General features: G+C 27.8%; 5 protein-coding genes across 6 annotated transcripts in view; 1 reads left to right on the top strand and 4 right to left on the bottom strand.

The window, feature by feature from the left end:
• Positions 1 to 2,253: 2,253 nt before the first annotated feature.
• On the bottom strand, positions 2,254 to 3,150 carry LOC136086207 (SCAN domain-containing protein 3-like). The gene is made up of 2 exons (XM_065808491.1): positions 2,935 to 3,150; positions 2,254 to 2,859 (listed from the first exon to the last, which is right to left on the bottom strand). The coding sequence occupies exons 1-2, from the start codon at positions 3,148 to 3,150 to the stop codon at positions 2,254 to 2,256; spliced, it is 822 nt and encodes a 273-aa protein (XP_065664563.1).
• A 361-nt stretch (positions 3,151 to 3,511) lies between these two features.
• LOC136086208 (protein FAM200B-like) lies at positions 3,512 to 3,976 on the bottom strand. Its single transcript, XM_065808492.1, has one exon. The coding sequence runs from the start codon at positions 3,974 to 3,976 to the stop codon at positions 3,512 to 3,514; it is 465 nt and encodes a 154-aa protein (XP_065664564.1).
• Positions 3,977 to 5,451: 1,475 nt separating this feature from the next.
• LOC100202378 (uncharacterized) lies at positions 5,452 to 12,152 on the top strand. The gene is made up of 5 exons (XM_065807472.1): positions 5,452 to 5,545; positions 6,149 to 6,251; positions 7,741 to 8,067; positions 10,258 to 10,413; positions 11,453 to 12,152. The coding sequence occupies exons 1-5, from the start codon at positions 5,480 to 5,482 to the stop codon at positions 11,893 to 11,895; spliced, it is 1,095 nt and encodes a 364-aa protein (XP_065663544.1). The 5' UTR covers positions 5,452 to 5,479; the 3' UTR covers positions 11,896 to 12,152.
• A 1,265-nt stretch (positions 12,153 to 13,417) lies between these two features.
• On the bottom strand, positions 13,418 to 15,375 carry LOC124816458 (NIF3-like protein 1). The gene is made up of 4 exons (XM_065807473.1): positions 14,901 to 15,375; positions 14,708 to 14,775; positions 14,402 to 14,539; positions 13,418 to 14,142 (listed from the first exon to the last, which is right to left on the bottom strand). Exons 1-4 carry the CDS (start codon positions 15,373 to 15,375, stop codon positions 13,882 to 13,884), a joined length of 942 nt encoding a protein of 313 aa, XP_065663545.1. The 3' UTR covers positions 13,418 to 13,881.
• Positions 15,248 to 20,295, bottom strand: part of LOC100215936 (E3 ubiquitin-protein ligase RNF25) — a 31,670-nt gene continuing 26,622 nt past the window's right edge. For both annotated transcript variants that reach the window (XM_065807474.1, XM_065807475.1), the window contains 3 exons: positions 15,927 to 16,055; positions 15,593 to 15,796; positions 15,248 to 15,386 (listed from right to left, as the gene is read on the bottom strand). In XM_065807474.1, coding sequence (XP_065663546.1) covers positions 15,614 to 15,796; positions 15,927 to 16,055 — 312 coding nt within the window. In that variant the 3' untranslated portion in view covers positions 15,248 to 15,386; positions 15,593 to 15,613. The remainder of the gene's footprint in view (positions 15,387 to 15,592; positions 15,797 to 15,926; positions 16,056 to 20,295) is intronic.

Below are 20,295 nucleotides of genomic sequence, written 5' to 3' on the forward strand. Positions count from 1 at the left end.
CATTAGGTAAGTGATACATATATTAACGTAGACCAAAGGGCCATCATATGTGAACTAATCATATGTGTTACAGAGGACTTCTATGGGACGTGGAACTAAGTTAAATGTTGAAGAAGTCGCTATGATCAAAGCATTCAAGGCTGCCAATGTATCAACGTCTGAGATATTGAAACATATACAGCAAAGTCGGAAAGTGATCGAGAAAATTTTGAAGGATCCTGAAACTTATTTGAAAATAAAATTCAATGAAAATGCTTCGAAATTAACCAAGTGTGACAAACGTCACATACTACAAGTGGCTTCAAATACCAGCTGTAGTACCCGATTGATACACGCCCAGCTGGATATTGATGTGTCATTGCGTACGATACAAAGAACATTACATGAAGCCAAACATTTGAAGTATGGGAAACGTCAGTGCCAGCGATGCAGAAACATCTCATGGAGAAACGTATGACGTATGCGAACAAACATTTGTCTTGTTCACCTGATTGGGACTAAATTATTTGGTCTGATGAGAATAAATTTAATCTTGATAGTCCGGACGGATATCAATATTATTGGAATGATTAACGAAAAGAGCCCGAGACTTTCTTGTCCAGACAAAATGGTGGTAGTGGTGTCATGATTTGGGGTGCATTTTCCAAGGCTGGATTATCTGATTTAAATTTCTTAGAAGGAAAACAAACAGCGGAAGACTATAATGTTACACTTTATGATTAATTAATGCCTTAGCAGCATGCCAATTATGGCATACCAAGTATACCTTTTGCAAGATAACGCCTCAATACATACGGCAAAGACCGTGATGGAATTTGTAACAGAACATGACATCCAATTGTTTGATCATCCAGCGCTGACACCAGACTTGAACCCAATTGAAAACATTTAGGAGTACTTGTCTCGTCGCGTATATGCAAATGGAAAACAATACAGTAACGTCACGGAATATTATTGTCCTTTTTTTGTATTTTATTTCTTGTGTTAAATTATGTTAAATATGTATTAATTATTGTGTTAAATTTAATACGTTCATACGCCTATTTTTCTTACTAAATTATTGCTTGTACTATTCGTTTGGTGCGGACTGTACTTGACGTTGGTTAAGTAGTGCCGACATGAAATCCTGTAGTAAATAAATTACCAGATCTAAAAAAAATATATTTAAAAATGTTTTTGAATACTTTTTTTTTTTTCTTTTGTTATTTTGTTAAAACTTTACAATTACGTGATCATAAATGTAAATTGATTTGTTTACAATGTATAAAACTGATTTGTTTACAATGTATAAAATAAAATATCGTACATGTAATAAGAACATTTTTCAGTGCAAATAATAAATTTAGCACAAATGATAAATATAAAAAAGGAACGTTGTCAAAATAAAGAAACTTGCAGAAGACCATGTGGTCTTGTCATCAAGAAACCACAACTAACAATTCTAAATTAAAAAAATAGTATTACTAATTTGAAATTACAACGATTTAAGATTATAAAGATTCGACTTTTTGCACAGTTTATTTATCGCTCAACCCTATTTCTCTTGAACTTATTTTCAATGAATAAATACAAAATTCTAACCATGTTATTGGATTTGTCATTACTAATCAATATAGTAAAAATGTCATATTAAACTTTTACTTCCATTATGAGATTTTTACTCTCATAAAATATTTTCCGGCAAAATGTATTTTACGACTTTGTTGTATTTTGACAATATTTCTTAAAATTTTGAAGGTTGTAGCTTTTCGAAAAGCAGTTATGAAGAAGCGAGTTTTAAATCGCTACAAAATTAAAATTTCTGTAGCAATTAAATCGATTGACAAAATGTTAGGCATAATTAATAAACAAAATACCGCCGTTGGACACTTTAAACTAACTCTTTGTTTGAAACTCCATAGAAAGAATATATATAAATACATATAAAAAAACTATGCAAACCAGTGTTTCTCAACCTTTTTAGTGCCATGCCCCACCAAAGCTTATAAAAACTTAAAATGTCCCCCCATGTTAGATATGAATTTTGAATATTATAAATTTTTCATAAGTAGCATAAATGATATACTGCAGGAAGAAATCACAAAAAGTTATTTATTAAACAAAAAAATTCAAGTAAACAAAATATTATAAACAATATATAAATAAATAAAATAAAATACATCAGGTATTCAAGTCTAACATAAATGAAATTTAGTGAGATCCTTGTGCTTGATACTGGTTACAAAAAGATTTTATACTGGGTTCCAATTATTTTTAGCTTCTCCCCAATTTTCTTAGATCTCCCCGTTGTGTTATATCCAAACAATTTCTTTTTTTAAGTAACAAATCATTTATGGCACTAAATCTGCATTCGGCTAAATATGAAGAAGGAAACGGTAATAATAGTTTTCTTACACATTCTGTTGTGCTTGGATATTTAATTTTGGTCTCTTCAAAAAACCATGTCATCGATCCTTTTATATTAAATAAAGTTTTAACGGGCTTGTCATTCTGCATTTCTGCTAATTCTTCTTGGTACTGCATGTTTGAAATATGAGATAAATTAACTAACATTGGCTGCATCAACCAAGTTGGGAAATCAATTTTTTTCAAATTGGAAAATCTTCTTTTTAAATCAGCTGATAAATTTTTCAGATGCTCGACAATATTAAGTATAGCGGTATCAGTTACTTCACATTTTTGAAGCCGATGAAACTTTTCAAATTGTTTTTGGTAAGCGTCTTTTTCAAATAGTTCAATAGACGTTATAAAACCAAATATCTTCGCTTTTGCATCGACAAGAGTTTTATTAGTTCCTTGAAGTTCTTTATTCAGTATATTTAGTTTTTCGAAAACATCGGTTAAATAACTCAAATATGCCTTAAAATCGATTGTTAACAGATCAAACAGTTCCATTAATCTTTTTAAACAGTTCCCTTTCGAAAGTCATCTTACCTCTGTGTGAAGTAAAAGTCTCACATGGGCTTTGTTGTTTTCTTCACAAAATAGTTTAAAAATGCGCTCTTGTTTTGCACTTGCTTTAATAGAATTAATGCATTTTACAAACAAGCTCATTATTTTATTTAGAACAGGAGAAAGATTTTTAGCTACCAAGTTTTCCCTGTGAATAACACAGTGCACAAGAATCATATCTGGGTTTTCATCTTTCATCAGTTTTAAGCAACCATTTTTTTTTTGCCCATTATATTAGAAACACCATCAGCAGCACAGGACGTTATATTTTTCATCGGTATTTTATTTGTATCTAAATAACTTTTTAGAGTACTATATATATCTTTAGCGGTAGTGCTGCTTTTTAATGATTTGCAAAATAACATTTCTTCAGCAAAATCATTATTATCAATGTATCTGACATATGTAAGTAATACTGCTTCGCTGTCTCTCAATGTTGATTCGTCCATTTGCACCGAAAAAAGTCTTGTTTTTAATTTTTCGATAAGTTGTATTTCAACATCTTTACTCATTTCGTCGACTCTGACTGTATTGTTACCTAGTGCTGCTGATAGTATTCTTACTTACTTCTGCTGACAGTATTGTTACTTTGTGGCATGGTTTTCACGTCTTGGTCATCTTCTCCAAAAACAGTTTTAACAAATCTTGGTATTGAAGTGTTTATTAACTGCTCTTCTATTGTATGATTTCTCCCAGATTTAGCAACGAGTAATGAAATTTGATAGCTAGCCTCAAGAGTGCGATTAATATTAACATTATGAGCAGTAAAGAGAGACTTTAAAGTTGCTCTTTTTTCATAATTTTTCTTTAAAATTTGAAAGTAATTCAAATTTGAATTAATTTGATCTTTATGTTTTGCCTTCAAATATGCTTCAAGACGACCTCGTTTCATTGATTCATTACTCAAGCATTGTTGGCATAATAGACAAAAAGGTAACCGTGCATCATGGACAGCAGGTATGAAACCAAATTTTAAATACTCTTCCGAGTACTGCCGAATTATTTTCTTGCTTGTACTACTCATGGGCTAAAAAATGAATTTTAAAATCAATTAGGAAATTAAAAATAAATATTTTGTAATGTTTCGTATTCTTATTTATTATTGAAAGAGAATCCACGTTGTTTTTTGTATTATATTTATTTCTATATTTGAATATTAAATTATAAACAACTAGTTATATAATAAACTGTGTGTAGTCTTCTCGACTTGTTATTCCAACTGTTATTATGTTTAGCGCTATGGCTTTTAAGTGAGAATTCCTCGAATGGAATTAGTCTCTCAAAAGAATACTTTCGCAATAAGTTTTCGTACAATTCTCCAAAGGAAATTGCTTATTCCGCAATCGCTAATCGTTATTCTGAACTAGCGTTTAAAATGATTGTCCAGAGGGAATTGTCTTCATAACAATCATTACTTATTTATTTATTTTTCTATGAGGCATCTAAATTCTAAACAATTAATTAAATATATCTACAATTATATTTACTTACCAATTATATTTAAAAATCACTTATATTTATTTATAAAATGTATTAAAAATTTGAAAACAACGATAATTTCGAACAACTGCTTTTATTTCTAGTAAGCACAGCACTGCTTTTATAAGCACACAATTAACGGTAACGCACATTGACAAAACGATGCAAGCAACTGATAATCCTAGTCTAAATTCTAGTTTTCCGAATCAAATCCTAGTTTTCCGAATCCTAGTTTGCTGAAGCAAATCTTAGTTTTCCGAATGCATTCCAGCGAAAAAATTTTGCATGATGCATTTCATAATGGATGTTTCCTGGGGATTTAAATATGTGGTTAAATCTAGAGTGAAAAAGTCCTTTTTTTTCTATTGCCCCCGAACAATCGAATTGCCCCCTGAAAATTTCCTACGCCCCACGTTGGGAATCACTGGTTTAAAGGTATTCACAAAATACAACTTGGTTTGGTTGCAAAAATACATTTTGCCGGAAAATATTTTATGGGAAAAAAATCTCATAATGGGAATACAAATTTAATATGAGATTTTCACTAGTGAGCAAAAATTTAATATAAGATTTTTACTGGGGAGTAAAAAAAAACTTGGGTGTAAAAATCTCATATTACACCGGCTCAACGTTTACAGATTCGCATCTTTAGTTTTACGGCTCTTCTGCTATATTTTATGACAACTTTTTTTTCATAGCAACAAAGTATGTTTACGTTGGGATGATGCCGAGAAAAAACTTTAAATTTGAATTATTGAATTTGTAATTTATATATAGAGATAAATTATGTTCTCAGATATACGCATATATATATATATATATATATATATATATATATATATATATATATATATATATATATATATATATATATATATATATATATATATATATATATATATATATATATATATATATATATATATACATATATTATATGTATATATATATATATATATATATATATATATATATATATATATATATATATATATATATATATATATATATATATATATATATATATCTTAGGATAATATTTTTTCAAATGTTGAAAAGATTTCTTGCTTGCATCAGCTTTTATTACAACGTTTTATGTTGGGTTGATATACAAGTAAGTTAATTATAAATACATGTATACAACACAAGTGGTTATGATAAAATAAATCTCCTTTATAATAAAAAAGACTGAAAAGTTCACTAAATTATAAAACAACAAAAAAGTGTCAAAAAAGTGTTTTACTGCAATTGATGTTTTCTGCTCAAAAAACCTTTATTCATTTAGTTTTTTTTTTGTGGAACAATAATGCTTTGGAGTAAAAGATAAAGGAAGCATATTATGTATTAATATAGTGCTGACCTAATTATGCAGAGGCAATAATATATGTCTGTATAAAAAAAGAAAAGAGTAATAGAAAAAAGGTAAACCACAAAATGAATCTAAACTATACACGTGTGATTTAAGATAATTTTATTATGAGTATCACCAAAAATGCAACAACAAGTTTTTATAATAAGCTTTTGGAAGATATGTCCGTTTCTTTAATTAACAATCCAACTTTATACTTTACAAAATTTGTTATAAATAACAATTGAAGTTACAGTCTCTGTGTGGTAGACAATGATGAATTGCATAAAATGTTAAAAGGGAATAAAACGAGGTTGATAAGTTTATGCTAATTTATATATAGTAATATATTTTATAAGTGTGTTTTAGAGCTTTTCTGATTTGGATGCTTCATTTGCAACTACAAACATAAGAGTTCGGAGATCAACTATTACTTATGCAGATAATACAACTTATCTTTGCGACACAACTGGTAAGTTATTATGTATATGATTTAAAACTTAATACACATGACTATATTTTTAAAATTATTATTATTTTTCAATATTTTGAAAATAAATAATTAAATTAGGGATTGGAAGTTTCAAGAAGGACTCAAAAATCGTTTAGTCTTTATTTATCTATTTTTAATGTTAAAATGAGGAGGCTACTTAAATTTTTTTATATTTTTTATTGCTGTTTACAACACCCTCCCTACTCCGAAACACAAACCTTGTTAAACAAGGCTTCTGTGCAGAGGGTGTGGTAGGGATTGAATTCTGAATATCTCTCTTACAAAGCAAATGCTCTACCTCTACAACACTAATATTTTTACCAGGACTTTGTAGATCTTAAGTTCTTGCCTAGGAAATTTTATGACAGTTTTTCTTTATTCAATGCTAAAGTACAAATGTACACCATTATACTAATAAGAGTTTGAAAAGTATTTCTGTAAAAGAGCTTCATATCAAACTATTTAAAGATATTTTATTATGATTTATTTTGTAACAGTTTTACTATAGCATTATTTTATGTCTGATAATGATCTATTCTATTCAGATCTAAATGCAATGAAAAAATATAGAAAAATTAGGCTACTGTTATTTATGTTTTGTATAGAATGACTTCTTCGATCAAGTCTTAAAGAGGTATGATAAGAGAGATGTTTAATTTTAATATATTGCAAATACATTACAAACAACAAATTACAAAAAACATTTTTTTGTTAAAACAAAAAAAACACTTTTTGTTATTACAATTCTCTTCATATAGTTCACCTGGAAAAGTTTTTTAAATTATAGAATCATATTTTCTTTAAAATCTATACCTTCTATATAAAGTTATATATATTGATTTTTAAGTATTTAAAATATTTTTTTATTCATATAGCTTTAAAAATAAATTTTTAGAGAAGACAAATATTGATACAATTTATTTTTTAAGCATATTAACTTGAGTTATGTTACATTTTTAATATTTCATATGCATTAGACTTTTTATTACACTGGTAAAATTTTTGAGGCTTCAGTTTGGCCCCATTTTTTTTATTGTTATAAATAAATTTTTGATTAGATAAATTTCTAAATTAGTTTACTTGAGTAGAGTTTATTAAAAAAGATGTGAATGCAAAACAATTTTGAAAATTTATTATTTATTTTTTTGACAAGACATTTGCGAAAATCAAGTTTTTCAGTTTTTTTTTTGTTTACCTGAAATAAATAAACTATTATAAGTTTTTTAGTTTGTTTTATTTAATTGAAATTAATTATTTTTTCTGAAAAATAAAAACAAAGACAGTTTTTTAGCTTTGGTTTGTGGTTAACAACTTAACAGAAAATAATTAATTTACTCATTTTTTTTTACTAAAAAAATAAAGTTTCAAGTTTTTTTAGGAGAGTTACTGTTGCTTTACATCTTTATGATATTTTTTTATATATGTTGCTTCTTTATTTTTATATGTGTTTTTTCTTTATTTTTAACAGATTTACCTCAGCCTACACTAGAATATCCTGCTGTTTTATTTGCTAAATTTAATTATAATAACTGCTCTTCTAATGGCAGTTTCATGAGGTTAAGACCAAATGATTTCTTGAATTGGGGAAAAAATACTGGAGGAGAAGTGAGAACCCGCTCGTTTACATGGTCATCCATGTTAGTTTTGCCAGGTGCTGAGGTAACCTTTCGAGCATGTTGTCCAAGTGGTAACGAATTTGTTAAAACTGTTAATGATTGGGTAGATTCTCCTAATATGAATTTATCAGTGTTTTATCATCCTGAACTGAGTGGAAGTACTGGAATTTGGTACACAAGTAAAAAAATTTTTCAACCTTAATAAGTAGTTTTCTTTTTTTAATATGAAACTGACCATGGATTCTGATATGAAATTGACCAAAGATTGCTTATATGAGACTGACCATAGGTTGCTTATCTCCAAAAAAAATTTCTAATATGAGACTGATTATATTTTGCTGATACCAAAAGCAATAGTTTTTTCTAATATGAAATCGACCATTTTTGTTGATCCCAAAAACAACTAAATTTTCTAATATGAGACTGACTATATTTTTAGATTGCTTACCCCAAAAACAATTATTTTTGTTAACGGGGTAATATATATATTCACAAAATCTTTAACATACTGGCAAACATATGTAGTGTTCCATGCATAATGAATGATAAAAAATAATATTCTGTTCAAAATTATATAATCTAAAATGTCTAATAATTTTAGTAAAAAATACAAAACAGAAAGTGATTTTACAGATTTTAAAGTAGGCGAAAAATTAAATATATATATAAAAAAAATTTCAAAAATTTTTTTAAGTTTTATTAGTTTTCAAAATTTGCTCCAAATTTACCAATTTGTGTTGAATGAACTGCAACGTTGATAAACTAGATGTAAGCAAATTAGTTTAACATAATAATTTAATGTGGCTGATTGTTGAGAAGAAAAAAAAATTGTTTTTTAGTTTTGAATTTTAAAAAAAATATTCTTGTTCATTATTTATGTTAGCTAATTTATCTTTTTAAAGGTTTTTAGTTAAAAAAGGTTTGGCACCTTGTAATTCATAATTAAAATCATTTAATGATTCTGTTGTTTTTTTGTTTTCTTTTGGATTCTTTTGGAATCAAATCCCTTTTTATTGCAAATTTTTAAGTTAAAGAAGAATTTTTTATGTGCTTATTTTAGGAAACCACATGAAAAATTTCTCAAAAGTTCTGAAAAAATATTTTTTGTATACTGAATGAAAACATCCAGTGTACTTCTAAATCAACTTCATAAATGAACAAACAACCTAAGGGAAAACAAATTTTTGGTTATTACAGTTTTTTGTTACAACAATGAAGTAAGTCATGTTACTACTTATACCATTCAGTTATTTGAACCTATTCAAAATTTGTTTATTCTAAGTAATTTTTTGCTTCAAACAAAAAATCTTTTGCTTTATTCAACAAAAAATCTGTCAGTTGTTTAATAATTCTGACTTATTAAAAGACAATATTGAAAGAAGTTGTGATTTTATTTACTCTAAAGTTTTTAGAATTTACAAACCAGTTCTTACAATATTTTTATCATTTTACAATTCCCAGTAAATTGTAACAGTAAATAGCAGACAAGACAACAATGAATACAATGAATTATAGTAGATAAGGAATTTTCATACTGTTGTTGTACCCCAAGTATAAAAATAAGGTTTTTCCTGTAATTTTAACATGACAGACTTTAAAGTCGAGAAAAATTTCTATAAGCTCTTTATTGCTTACAAAATTGATACCAGACCAATGTTGGATACCAACTCACAGATGTTGGCTATCATCTCATTGATGTTGGCTACCATCTCATTGATGTTGACTACCATCTCATTGATGTTGGCTACCATCTCAAATCTTTGGTAGAAGAAATGTATCATTGCATTGCACAATGTTTAGGGAAATTAAAAGATATTAATGCATTTTAAAACATCATAAATATGATTTAGTCAAAGTTTAGTGTGGCTATATGCGTAAAATGCATAAATGCATAAGTGTTTATGAATGAAACCATTTTTTTAAGTTTTAATTTAAAAAAAAGAACTTAAAAGCCGATGTACTAACATTTTAAATAATTATTCAAAATCATAATTTATCATAAGTTTTATTGAAAGATTTTGACAGATTAAGATGTATGCTTGTGTAAAAACTCAAATTTCTTATAATGTTTTTATGGCAGTTTATATGTTACTGGAGAAAATTACTTCAAAGTTAAATATTAAAAATAAAATAAATTTTTTTTTTCTTTTCTTTGAATAACAAAAGTTAATCATTGTTTGTGTGACCACCAAAAATGTATTTATAATTGTATATTATACTATCAGAATATGTTCTACTTTAATCATTTTTAAAATTATTTTTAATTTTTTATTATAATTAAAAATGTATGTTGTTTTTTTGTTTGAAATATGCACCTTCTATTTAAAATTTTGTATGCATATCTACTTTAATTTTACTTGTAATTTAAGGGTGGCTACATTGGGCAATGTCATTTGATGTTAAGGTTAATTTACCGCCAACACCACCTCCGCCTTTTGTATGTGGTTTGTGTTACTATGGAAATTGTGGTCTTACAGGTAAATGTGAATGTGCTGATGGATATAGTGGACCAAGCTGCCTTAATAGTATGTTTTTTTAATAACTTTTTTACTTCTTTTTTTAAATACTGTTTTAGCAATTTTTTATTTTTTTATTTCAATAAAAGTATTTTCACCAGTTGTTTGAATTTTATACTTTTTGAGTTTAAAAAGAAAAATTATCTGTAGTGGTATTTTTATGCTTTATATATATATATATATATATATATATATATATATATATATATATATATATATAATATATATATATATGTGTTTTTAAGTAAATATAATAGATTTTTTAACAAGCTTTTAATGCTAAATGAAGTCGGTTAAAAGTCGAATTAAAAAACCCAAATAAAACCCAATGAAAAAAAAGCAACAATAAAACCTGGGCAATCATAACCAACATAAGCATATTATAGTAGCTACAACAGGTTGTAAGTTTTTAGACTGGAATAAAAGCCATTTTATAACATTTACATAATTTAAAATAAGCTTTTAACAAATATTATTTTAGAAATGTGTTAGCAGTTTATTTGTTTTATGTTAAAAATTCATTTTTAATTAATAAAACGGACAATTTAATTTTAAAACAAACCACCTTGTTTTTTTCAATTTTTAAACAGTTTAAAATAATTTTTTTAAAGATTTATTTAAAGACTTTTCATTGCTTTTTCTATGCTTTTCATTATTTGAGACTTAAGTTAATCTACTGTTTAACAACTATTTTAATTTAATAATTTTATATTTAAATATTAAATAATTACTAATACTGATATAACTTAAGATTATCTACAAATATGAAGAAAAACTAGTGTTATGTTAACAAGATACTAACATTTGAGTTACTAACAACATTAGTATTACTAACAAATTTACTAACATAAGGATTAATAACAAGTTCACTTACACGATACTAACACTAGGATTACTGACAAGATTAACAACACTTGAATCGCTAACACTAGGATTACTAACAAGATTACTAATAAAGGCTTTATGTTTTTTTAATACATTGTTTTATATATTGTTGTTTATTTAATTTTTCTTTATTTAACTTTTAACTCTTGTCAAATATTTTCAGAGCCATCGAGTGCTGCTTATCCGACTCAATTGAAACCATTGGTTCTTTTTGAAGGTACTAATTATAATGGAGGTTTTGTACTAGGAGATCCCGACAATTTTTATCAGTTTGCCTCCAATCTACGTGGTGCACGTGTAAATATTTACCAATCTATGCGTATCTTATATAACCGTTCTGTTACGTTTTCTCAAAATAAAATAAGGAGTGCTGAATGGATTGTTGGAAACAACATTCCAAATATTGCAGATTTTATGGCTGCAAACAATGCTTTGGCAGATCCTATCTGGTTTAACTTTGACCAAAGTATTTCTTTAAATTTTTACGTAAAAGTTGCAGGAAATTCTAATTGCAATAACTGTAGTTTATCAGGTGGTGTGTGTTACACAGGCAGCTGCGTTTGTCTACCAAAATATTCTGGATTGAACTGCGAGACATTTAACTAAAATCCTGACATTTGAAGTGCTTGTAATAGCAAGTTTCATTTTGTAAATAAACTGTCGACAAACTTTCTGTCGAAAACAAATCACGACAAAAACTTGGTGAAGAGTTTTTAATTAGTGTATTTATTTATATTAACTAAATTTATTTTATAAATTTTTAAAATTATATTACGAGTTTTGTGAAAGTATTTATATCAAATTTATAGGTGAATTGATATTAAATTTGTAACTGTTTTATAAAATGAAATATTTTAAAAAGCACATAATCATGTTTTTTAGAATCTAAATCTGTTTACCAATGTTGTATATATTACATAATGCATGTATATATGTCGTATATATTATATAAGGCTGAATTTGTTTTACATTAACCAAAATTTGGCTCCGATTAAACTGAAGCATTGATTTTTGTTTAAATTCATATCACAAATTTACTTTCAAATAACGAGTTATCTAAACTCAAAACATAAAAAGCCTACAGGAGTAAAAAAGTTCGTGGGAGTAATTATTACAGGTGTATTACTTTAGTAAAAATAAAAAAATTAACGCTCATGCAAGCTCTTTAGCAAATTCTTGTTAATCTAATACTTACCTCATTAAATCAAAATCGTCAGCGAAAGGTGCTGCCAAACAGCTGACTAGGTAGCTACCCATATCTTATAAAGTTAACCAGTCTGGCTGAAATTTTATATATACTGTTTGGTGCAGCCGTATGCTACATTTGCATCAATTTTTATTTTAAATTACATAAAGTGATTCTCATTTTGCAGGTGTTTTTACTGTCACACTATAACTTCAAAATTTAAAGTCAAAATTTAACCTAATTTTGAACATTCAAATTCAATTATTTTCCGCGGATAAAATTAAAAGATTTCAACATTTGCATCACAACGTATACGCTACCACCCCATATAAGTGGCGTTATTGGGTCATTATCAGTATCCGTGCTAACCGTGTCTACATGTAAGAAAAGGAATTCTTGTTGTTTCAACTCCTTCTGGGTATAATATTTTAATGGTTTAAGAGTATAATATAACAGTGGAGATTTTCCATTAACAAAAGATAAATTTATAGGATAAATTTGGATCGAAAAAATCCTGACCCCATTTTATTCTATAAATTTATTAAAACTTTGGCATATAAACTTGCCGAATATACTTACAATAATAACAAAAATAAAAAATTTTTTAAACACTTAAAATGAACAAATACACAACAAATTAATCACCAAACAAAAACTTACAAAATAAAATATTGATTGTAAAATAAAAAGTATACATACAACAATGTAAGAATGTAACAATGTAAGAGGCCTAAGAATGGAAAAAAAAACAAACATCAATGCTAATATGTAAACGTAATTAAGTTAAGTAATAAACATCTTAAGCAATAAACATCTCCTAAGAGTCCTGTCTATTATTACTGGCATTTCGAAGAGGATCAACATTAATAACTAGTTTATTCCGTCAGATAAACGTCATCGCCACTTATCCCGTTAAATAAACGCGACAAATTACAAAACAGATACACATTTCGACGCTATTTCATTCTATAAATTTAGTTTAGGATTGTATAAATAAAAAAATTAAAAAACATTGCAGCTTTTTGTCGTTTTTTTTATAAATATATTTTGTCATGCAAAAAAATAGCTTTTACATTAAGATCTAACCGTCCCAGTTAAAAGACTGAAGGCTTGTTATCGAGTTCAGCTGATGTGGCTCACATATTTTAACACGATTAAAAACTGCAGAATATAACATAAAATTACATTTAAGAATAATTTAAAATTTAATTCTACCTACTAGATGATGTACCTGTAAAACCGCTTCAGCACATAAATACAAAAGCAAATTTAAAAACTAATATAACTTTTTAATTTGACACGCAACATTAAAAAGAAAATAGTAAAAAGGATAAAAATGGCGCGAATAACGTCTCCTAAACTTTAATTCAGAAAAAACCTTAAACAATCAAATGTAACACAAAAGATTACACAAGTAAAATAGGGTCTTTGTCAACTTCAGAACATATGACTTGGACTTTATAATCAAGCAAAGAAGTCAGAGTTTTAGAATGGTTTTTAAGAAATCCCCTCTCAGTATTTGAATGTTCACACAGCAAAACCGTTACATCATTTGATACAGCATCTAGAATTTCATGATGAGACATTTCCCCTGTTAGGTAAACATCAGCACGAACTCCCTCTAAGATTGTTGCACCAGAACCAGCACACGTCGCAATACTGTTAATCTAACGGACAAAAACGATACTATAAAATTACCCATAGTTAAATATTTATGTAACATTACAATAGTTCAAACATAATGCAACTCTTCCTAATTTATATGAAAGTTTTTAATATGTGGAGTGGGTACATAGACAGTCGTGAACATGTGGAGTAGGTATATAAACAGTCATTTCTTGTATTGTAAAGCAGTCGCGTATATTTTAAAAATTTGTCGTTTTCCAAAATAACAAAACTATTCTTAAAAAACTGAAAACAACATACCATTTTTAGTTCACCATTACGACTGTATCCAACTCTGATAAAATTTAAGCCTAGGTGTTCCTTGATTTTAGAAATCACCTCAGCAATCAGTAGGGGAGATTTGAGTTGGCATATTCGACCACTACCACAAGTGCTATCCTAAATAAATTCAGAAAATATTAAACTTATCACGCAACATTCAAACAAGATTTTAAAAATAGCATTGCCGTACATAAACGTACTGAAAACGTTTCATATAAACAATTACCAAAATCGACAGAATTAAATATTCCATTTTATAAAAATATTTAAAACAAAATACTCAACATTTTCCAATGGGTTTATGGGTGAAACAATGCCTTCAAAGCAGCTTATAAGCCAATCATTCACACCTCCTTTTTTTTTACAAATAAATTAAAAAATATAACAACTAAATAATCAATATAAATTAAAAAATATAACAACTAAATAATCAATATTTTGAAAGATAAGTAAAAAATACTTAAATATTTTAACTAACCTTTGATTACGTCGTATGCAGTATGCGGAGAATAGATAGCAATCCTATTTTCAAAAGCTTTGACCACCAGCCTTTCTTTCCAACTACTTTGAGTGATTCTTTTTAATGAGCGAAATATTGGTGGATGGTAACACAGAATCATATTTGCTCCTTTTGAAACACTTTCATCAAGAACATCTTCCGTCAGATCATTAGTAAGAAAAAGAACATTTACCAAAAGAGGCGATGAAGGTTGTATTAGAAGTCCAACGTTATCCCAATTCTCAGCTAACTTTGTGGATGCAAAACTTTCAAGTTTTGCGACAACTTCCTTTAATTCCATTCCAATGCTGTGCACACTTGCAAGGTTTCTTTGGTTTAGTTTTCTGAAAGCTGCTGTTTTCTTTAAGAGATAACTTTTTGTTGCATAAGATGTATAAAGCGTAAAAAAGTTAGTCCATTTAATATCTCGTGCGAATAAGAAACGCAGGTTCATTCATTCAACAACTATCAATTACAAACAGACAAGAAAAAAGTCTTTGCAATAATAAATAATACATAAATTAAGAATAACTCAAAAAAACGATTTTAAGTTTTTAAGTACAAACTGACATTAAATATTTTGACAAAATTACATTTACAATAACTTGTTTTTGTAAAAAAAATATATCTATAGATTACTTTACAAATTTTTAAAAAAAATGTTTCTATACTTTTAATGACAATTTTTTGAATTATTTTTTTTGTTTATCAAAATCTTTTGAAAAAGGCAGCTCAGAGTTTCCATTATAAGATTTCGAACACTGTGGTTTGGAGACATTATTGGAAACGTTTTCTTCGCTATAGACATTTTTTCTTTCAGAGTTGCTGTACGTAGTTTCTGGATTTTTTTTCGGTTCTGGTGGCAATGATGTATTCTTTAAAAGAAAAATAAACAAGAAATATTGGTCACTAGATTACAAGAACTTATGTTTAAGCAATAAAAATCAAAGTTTTAAAGACATTTGTTGATTTTTAAGTCTAAAAACAAATCTAATAAAAAATTACCAAAGATATAAAGTATTTATTTTGTTCCCACTCTAGGTCTATGATTCCACCATTTAACTCTTGTCTACGAAATAACTCAACGCTTTTCTTCTGCCAATCCATATACTCTTTGCAAAATGAAAAATCTGTCTAGGGGAAGAAAAATAATAGCGAAAATATAAATCTACAAAAACCTCATAAGTACTTACAAATAAGAAACCTTAGAAGCACTTAATACACATAAAGTACATATACATAAAGTACAATACACATAAGTACACACATGAGCCGTAGATGTACTTACACAAAAGTACACATGAACCTTAGAGACTAATTAAGATTAAGTTTGCATTTAAAAAAAAAAAAACTGAAACAAAATCATTGGAAAAAAAAATGTTGCACATTGTACAATATACTTTTTTTGATTAAATATTTAAATATTCAAGAGTGCAAAAAGTTTCTATTATTTAATCACTTAAAATCAGAAAAAAAGTTTGTCAATAAATTTAACACTATCTATTGCCACAGTTGATTAGCAATATTAAAACTCTATCTTTCTGATTATGAGAGGTAGAGTTTCAATACTGTTAGTACAAGAGTTATTAAAACAAAAGTTTTGTTAGTCAAATTATATTTTTAGAGGGAGGGTGAAGCATTTTAAATAAATTATTATACTATATTTATAAAACAATTTAAAAGAGTTTTTCGAAGATCAAGTATAATATAAAACAGGGCTTTTTGTGAAACTAAATTATCAAAGATTCACTTTTATAAATCTCCTTATATCATAAACTTGTGTTTATATTAAAGTACAGTTAGTATTAGTTAAGAACTTGAAAATTATCATCATGAAATATTTTTTCATATTTTACAAGAAAGGATAAAAATTGATGATGTGCACTTTTATAAAAATTTTAATAATTTTGGGAAACTGAGAATAACTTATTATTTCATTCTATATTCATTGAAATCTTTTAGATTTCAAATCATTAGATTTTGCACATTTATACACAGCAAAAAACATAACGCTAAAATAACGGTACACAAAAATTTTGGCGTTATGTTTACCGTTATGTTGAGTAAAAGTTATGTTGAAAGTGTTATAACGCATACATGATGCCTAAATCATTAGCAATACTAATTCAGTATAGTAATATATATTTTTGAAGCGTTATGCTTAACCGTTATGTTAAACAGTTTATTTTAATAGTAAAAAATAGCGCGAATTTAAAGGATCTTTGCAATTTTTGTTTATAACGTCTTTACTATTTTAGTTTTCTATTTTATTTATTCAAGCTATTTAGGGGAGACTGGTTCTCCTAGGGACGCCATGTACCTAGGGACACTCAAATATTTTAAGAATTTTATATGAGAGCATAATATTTTTTGCATGTGGCAACACTCCACCTCTTGAGGTCAGTTGACAGCCGAAGTGTCATCGTGTTGGTGTTAAGCGTTGCAAAGCGGTGATTAAAAATTGATTTTACAACCCTTTTACGTAAGTTTTTTAACATTTTTCTTTTTAAAATTTTCCCCTTATAATTTATTTAACAAAATATTTCTTAGTTTATACGAATACATTATTTTGTTTGCTTGAATATTGTGTTAATATCTCTCAAATCCTAACCTTAAATTTTTAGTCTGAGTTTTTTTGTCAATTTAGCGCCCTGTTGTGCCTAGGGACATGTCCCTAGGTACAACAGAGTGCCGAACTTCTGTATCATCAGGTTTTTATGTAATAAATAATTTATTTATAAATCATGGTGTAATAAATAATATAATTGTGACTCGTTGTGCAGTAATAAATAGGAAATAATAGTTGTAATTCAATTTATCCCAATAATAATAAATAATTAAAGTTATAGTTATAAGTTATCTTTAGTATTTTTTTATTTTCATTCTAGATTTTGTTCGTCATGCCACGCAGCATGAAACAAAAAATCCGGCAAGATCCAGATAAAGAAGTTGTGGAGAAGGCTGTGAAGGAAATAATTGTAAACAAAAATACAGTCAGAGGCGCAGCAAAAAAATATGGAATATTGAGATCAATGCTTTGCTGCCAAGTCAAAAAATTTAAGGAATCTGGACCTGAAAATTACTCGTATGAAACAAATTATGCACATTGGAAAGTTTTTACTCATAGCGAAGAGTGTTTACTGCTTGAGTATGTTCAAAAAGCTTCTCAACTTCATTTCAGATTAACAACAAAGAAGCTGAAAGAACTAGCTTTTCAATTTGCCAAGATAAACAATAAAAAATATCCTGAACAGTGGGAAAAAAATCAAGAAGCGGGCAGTAAATGGCTGCGTACATTCAAAATAATTTAGGAAAATTATATCATTAAGGAAAACTGAAAGGACTAGTTTGGGCCGGGCTACTTCATTCAATCGGGAAAATGTGAAGAATTTTTTCAATATATACACCAACATTCTACAACGACACCACTTTGATCAGTTAAGGATTTATAATGTAGATGAGACAGGAGTTTCAACTGTGCAGGCTTATCCAAAAGTAGGACAAAAGGACATTTAGTGAATTTTTGGATCATTTCATAGCGCATACTCATCCAAGTAAGGATAACCAGGTAGTTTTATTAATGGACAATCATGCGAGTCACATTTCTATTGATGCTATTGGCAAAGCCTAAGAAAATGGCATTCATTTGGTGACATTTCACCCACATACTACACATAAAATGCAGTCTTTAGATAGAACCGTCTTTAGTCCATTTAAAACACATTACAATAACGCTGTAACCAATTTTATGATATCATCAGAAAACGCAGGAAAGCCTATTACTATTTATCACATTGCAGAACTAGCTGGAATGGCATACACAAAAGCATTTACACCATCCAATATAATAAATGGTTTCAAAGTTTGTGGCCTCTATCCACTGAATCACGATATATTTTCGGAAGAAGACTTTTTGCCATCTAGTGTGACTGATAGACCACTAACATCAGAAAATAATAACCCCTCTACATCGTCTCAGGGCTCACTTTTGCCATCAAGTGTGACTGATAGACCACTAACATCAGAAAATAATAACCCACCTACGTCGTCTCAGGGCTCTTCCAACATCGCTAAAATCTGATTGTACAAATCTGAATCTCCTTTCGATATAATGCCATTACCTAAAGCTGGTCCAAGGACAAACAATAAACCTTCCTGTAAGGGTAAAGCACATATTGTTACTGACACCCCAGAAAAAAAGGAAATAGAGGAGAGGAAAAGAAAGAAAACAACTTGTAACGATAAATCGAAAAAACAAAAACGGGAAATACCGTCGAAAAATAAAGCTTCTAAAAAATATAAATCGAAAACAAAAAACACATTCCATTTAGTGGGATCATCTCCATGTTACTCAAAACAAGTACTTTGCCGTGTTTGTCACAATATAATACAAAATGTTGATAAATGGATTAAATGCATGGTCTGCCAAAATGCAGTTTGTGTAAAATGTGCAGAGCCTGGTATTCTGCCATTTGAATTTATTTGTAAAAGATGTTTAAATGTTAATAGCGACGATAGTGCTGCAGATAAAGATTACAACCCAACGAACCAGTCTTGTAATGAAGATTCTTCTTAATTGAAGTATTTTTTATTCTGGAAAAATTGGTATCACTCTTTTTGACCTATAATTATTAACTATTTTATTTTAAACACTGTTGTTTCTTAATTAAAGTATTTTTGTCCTGGATATATTGATGTTACATTTTTATCTATAAGTTTTAACTATTCAAAATATATTGCTGCTTCTCAATTCAATCATTTTTTGTACTGGAAAAAATGATATCACTTTTTTTCATCTACTAGTGTTAACTATTTTAAATATGTTTTAAATTTTAATAATTTTATATATTTAGAATTTAAATATTTGTTCTGGAAAAATTGATCTCACTATTTTTTATTTATTAGTGTTAACTATTTTAAATAATATTCTTACCTTCACTACAAATAAATAGTTCTTTTAACAATCTATATCATTGTTTTAGTTTCCTTTCAGGATTTTTTACAGGCTCTTTTTTATTTATAATTATATTATATATATATATATATATATATATATATATATATATATATATATATATATATATATATATATATATATATATATATATTAGGTAACCAAAACAGTTCGTGCGGTTTTTGGTAATTGAATTGTTTTTAGCTTTTTTTACAACACCCACATCGCACAAGGCAAGTAGCTTTGTTGCGTGATAGAACGCGTGTGTCACGCGCAGTTGCTGCATATATAGTGTAGGCTTGTAACGAGCTTACAGGAAAGGTTTTGTGTAAAGAAAGGATGGCAACTCAACCAACGATTATTCGATCTTGCTTACTTTACGAGTTCAAACTTGGAAGGAATGCAACACAAACGGCCAAA

This window comes from Hydra vulgaris, chromosome 10 (genome assembly GCF_038396675.1).
Source record: "Hydra vulgaris chromosome 10, alternate assembly HydraT2T_AEP".
NCBI classification, from domain to species: Eukaryota; Metazoa; Cnidaria; class Hydrozoa; order Anthoathecata; family Hydridae; genus Hydra; species Hydra vulgaris.

What these genes read in the sequence shown, in the direction of transcription:
- LOC124816458 (XM_065807473.1), bottom strand. Translation starts at nt 15,375, where the DNA reads ATGAACCTGCGTTTCTTATTCGCACGAGATATTAAATGGACTAACTTT. An exon ending in CCATAAACCCATTGGAAAAT is followed by an intron (nt 14,540 to 14,707) that starts GTTGAGTATTTT and finishes GAATTTATTTAG; the next exon opens with GATAGCACTTGTGGTAGTGG. An exon ending in GTAATGGTGAACTAAAAATG is followed by an intron (nt 14,143 to 14,401) that starts GTATGTTGTTTT and finishes TTTGTCCGTTAG; the next exon opens with ATTAACAGTATTGCGACGTG.
- LOC136086208 (XM_065808492.1), bottom strand. Translation starts at nt 3,976, where the DNA reads ATGAGTAGTACAAGCAAGAAAATAATTCGGCAGTACTCGGAAGAGTAT.
- LOC100202378 (XM_065807472.1), top strand. Translation starts at nt 5,480, where the DNA reads ATGTTGAAAAGATTTCTTGCTTGCATCAGCTTTTATTACAACGTTTTA. An exon ending in TACTGGAATTTGGTACACAA is followed by an intron (nt 8,068 to 10,257) that starts GTAAAAAAATTT and finishes TTGTAATTTAAG; the next exon opens with GGTGGCTACATTGGGCAATG. An exon ending in TGGACCAAGCTGCCTTAATA is followed by an intron (nt 10,414 to 11,452) that starts GTATGTTTTTTT and finishes AAATATTTTCAG; the next exon opens with AGCCATCGAGTGCTGCTTAT.
- LOC136086207 (XM_065808491.1), bottom strand. Translation starts at nt 3,150, where the DNA reads ATGAAAGATGAAAACCCAGATATGATTCTTGTGCACTGTGTTATTCAC. An exon ending in GACTTTTACTTCACACAGAG is followed by an intron (nt 2,860 to 2,934) that starts GTAAGATGACTT and finishes ATCGATTTTAAG; the next exon opens with GCATATTTGAGTTATTTAAC.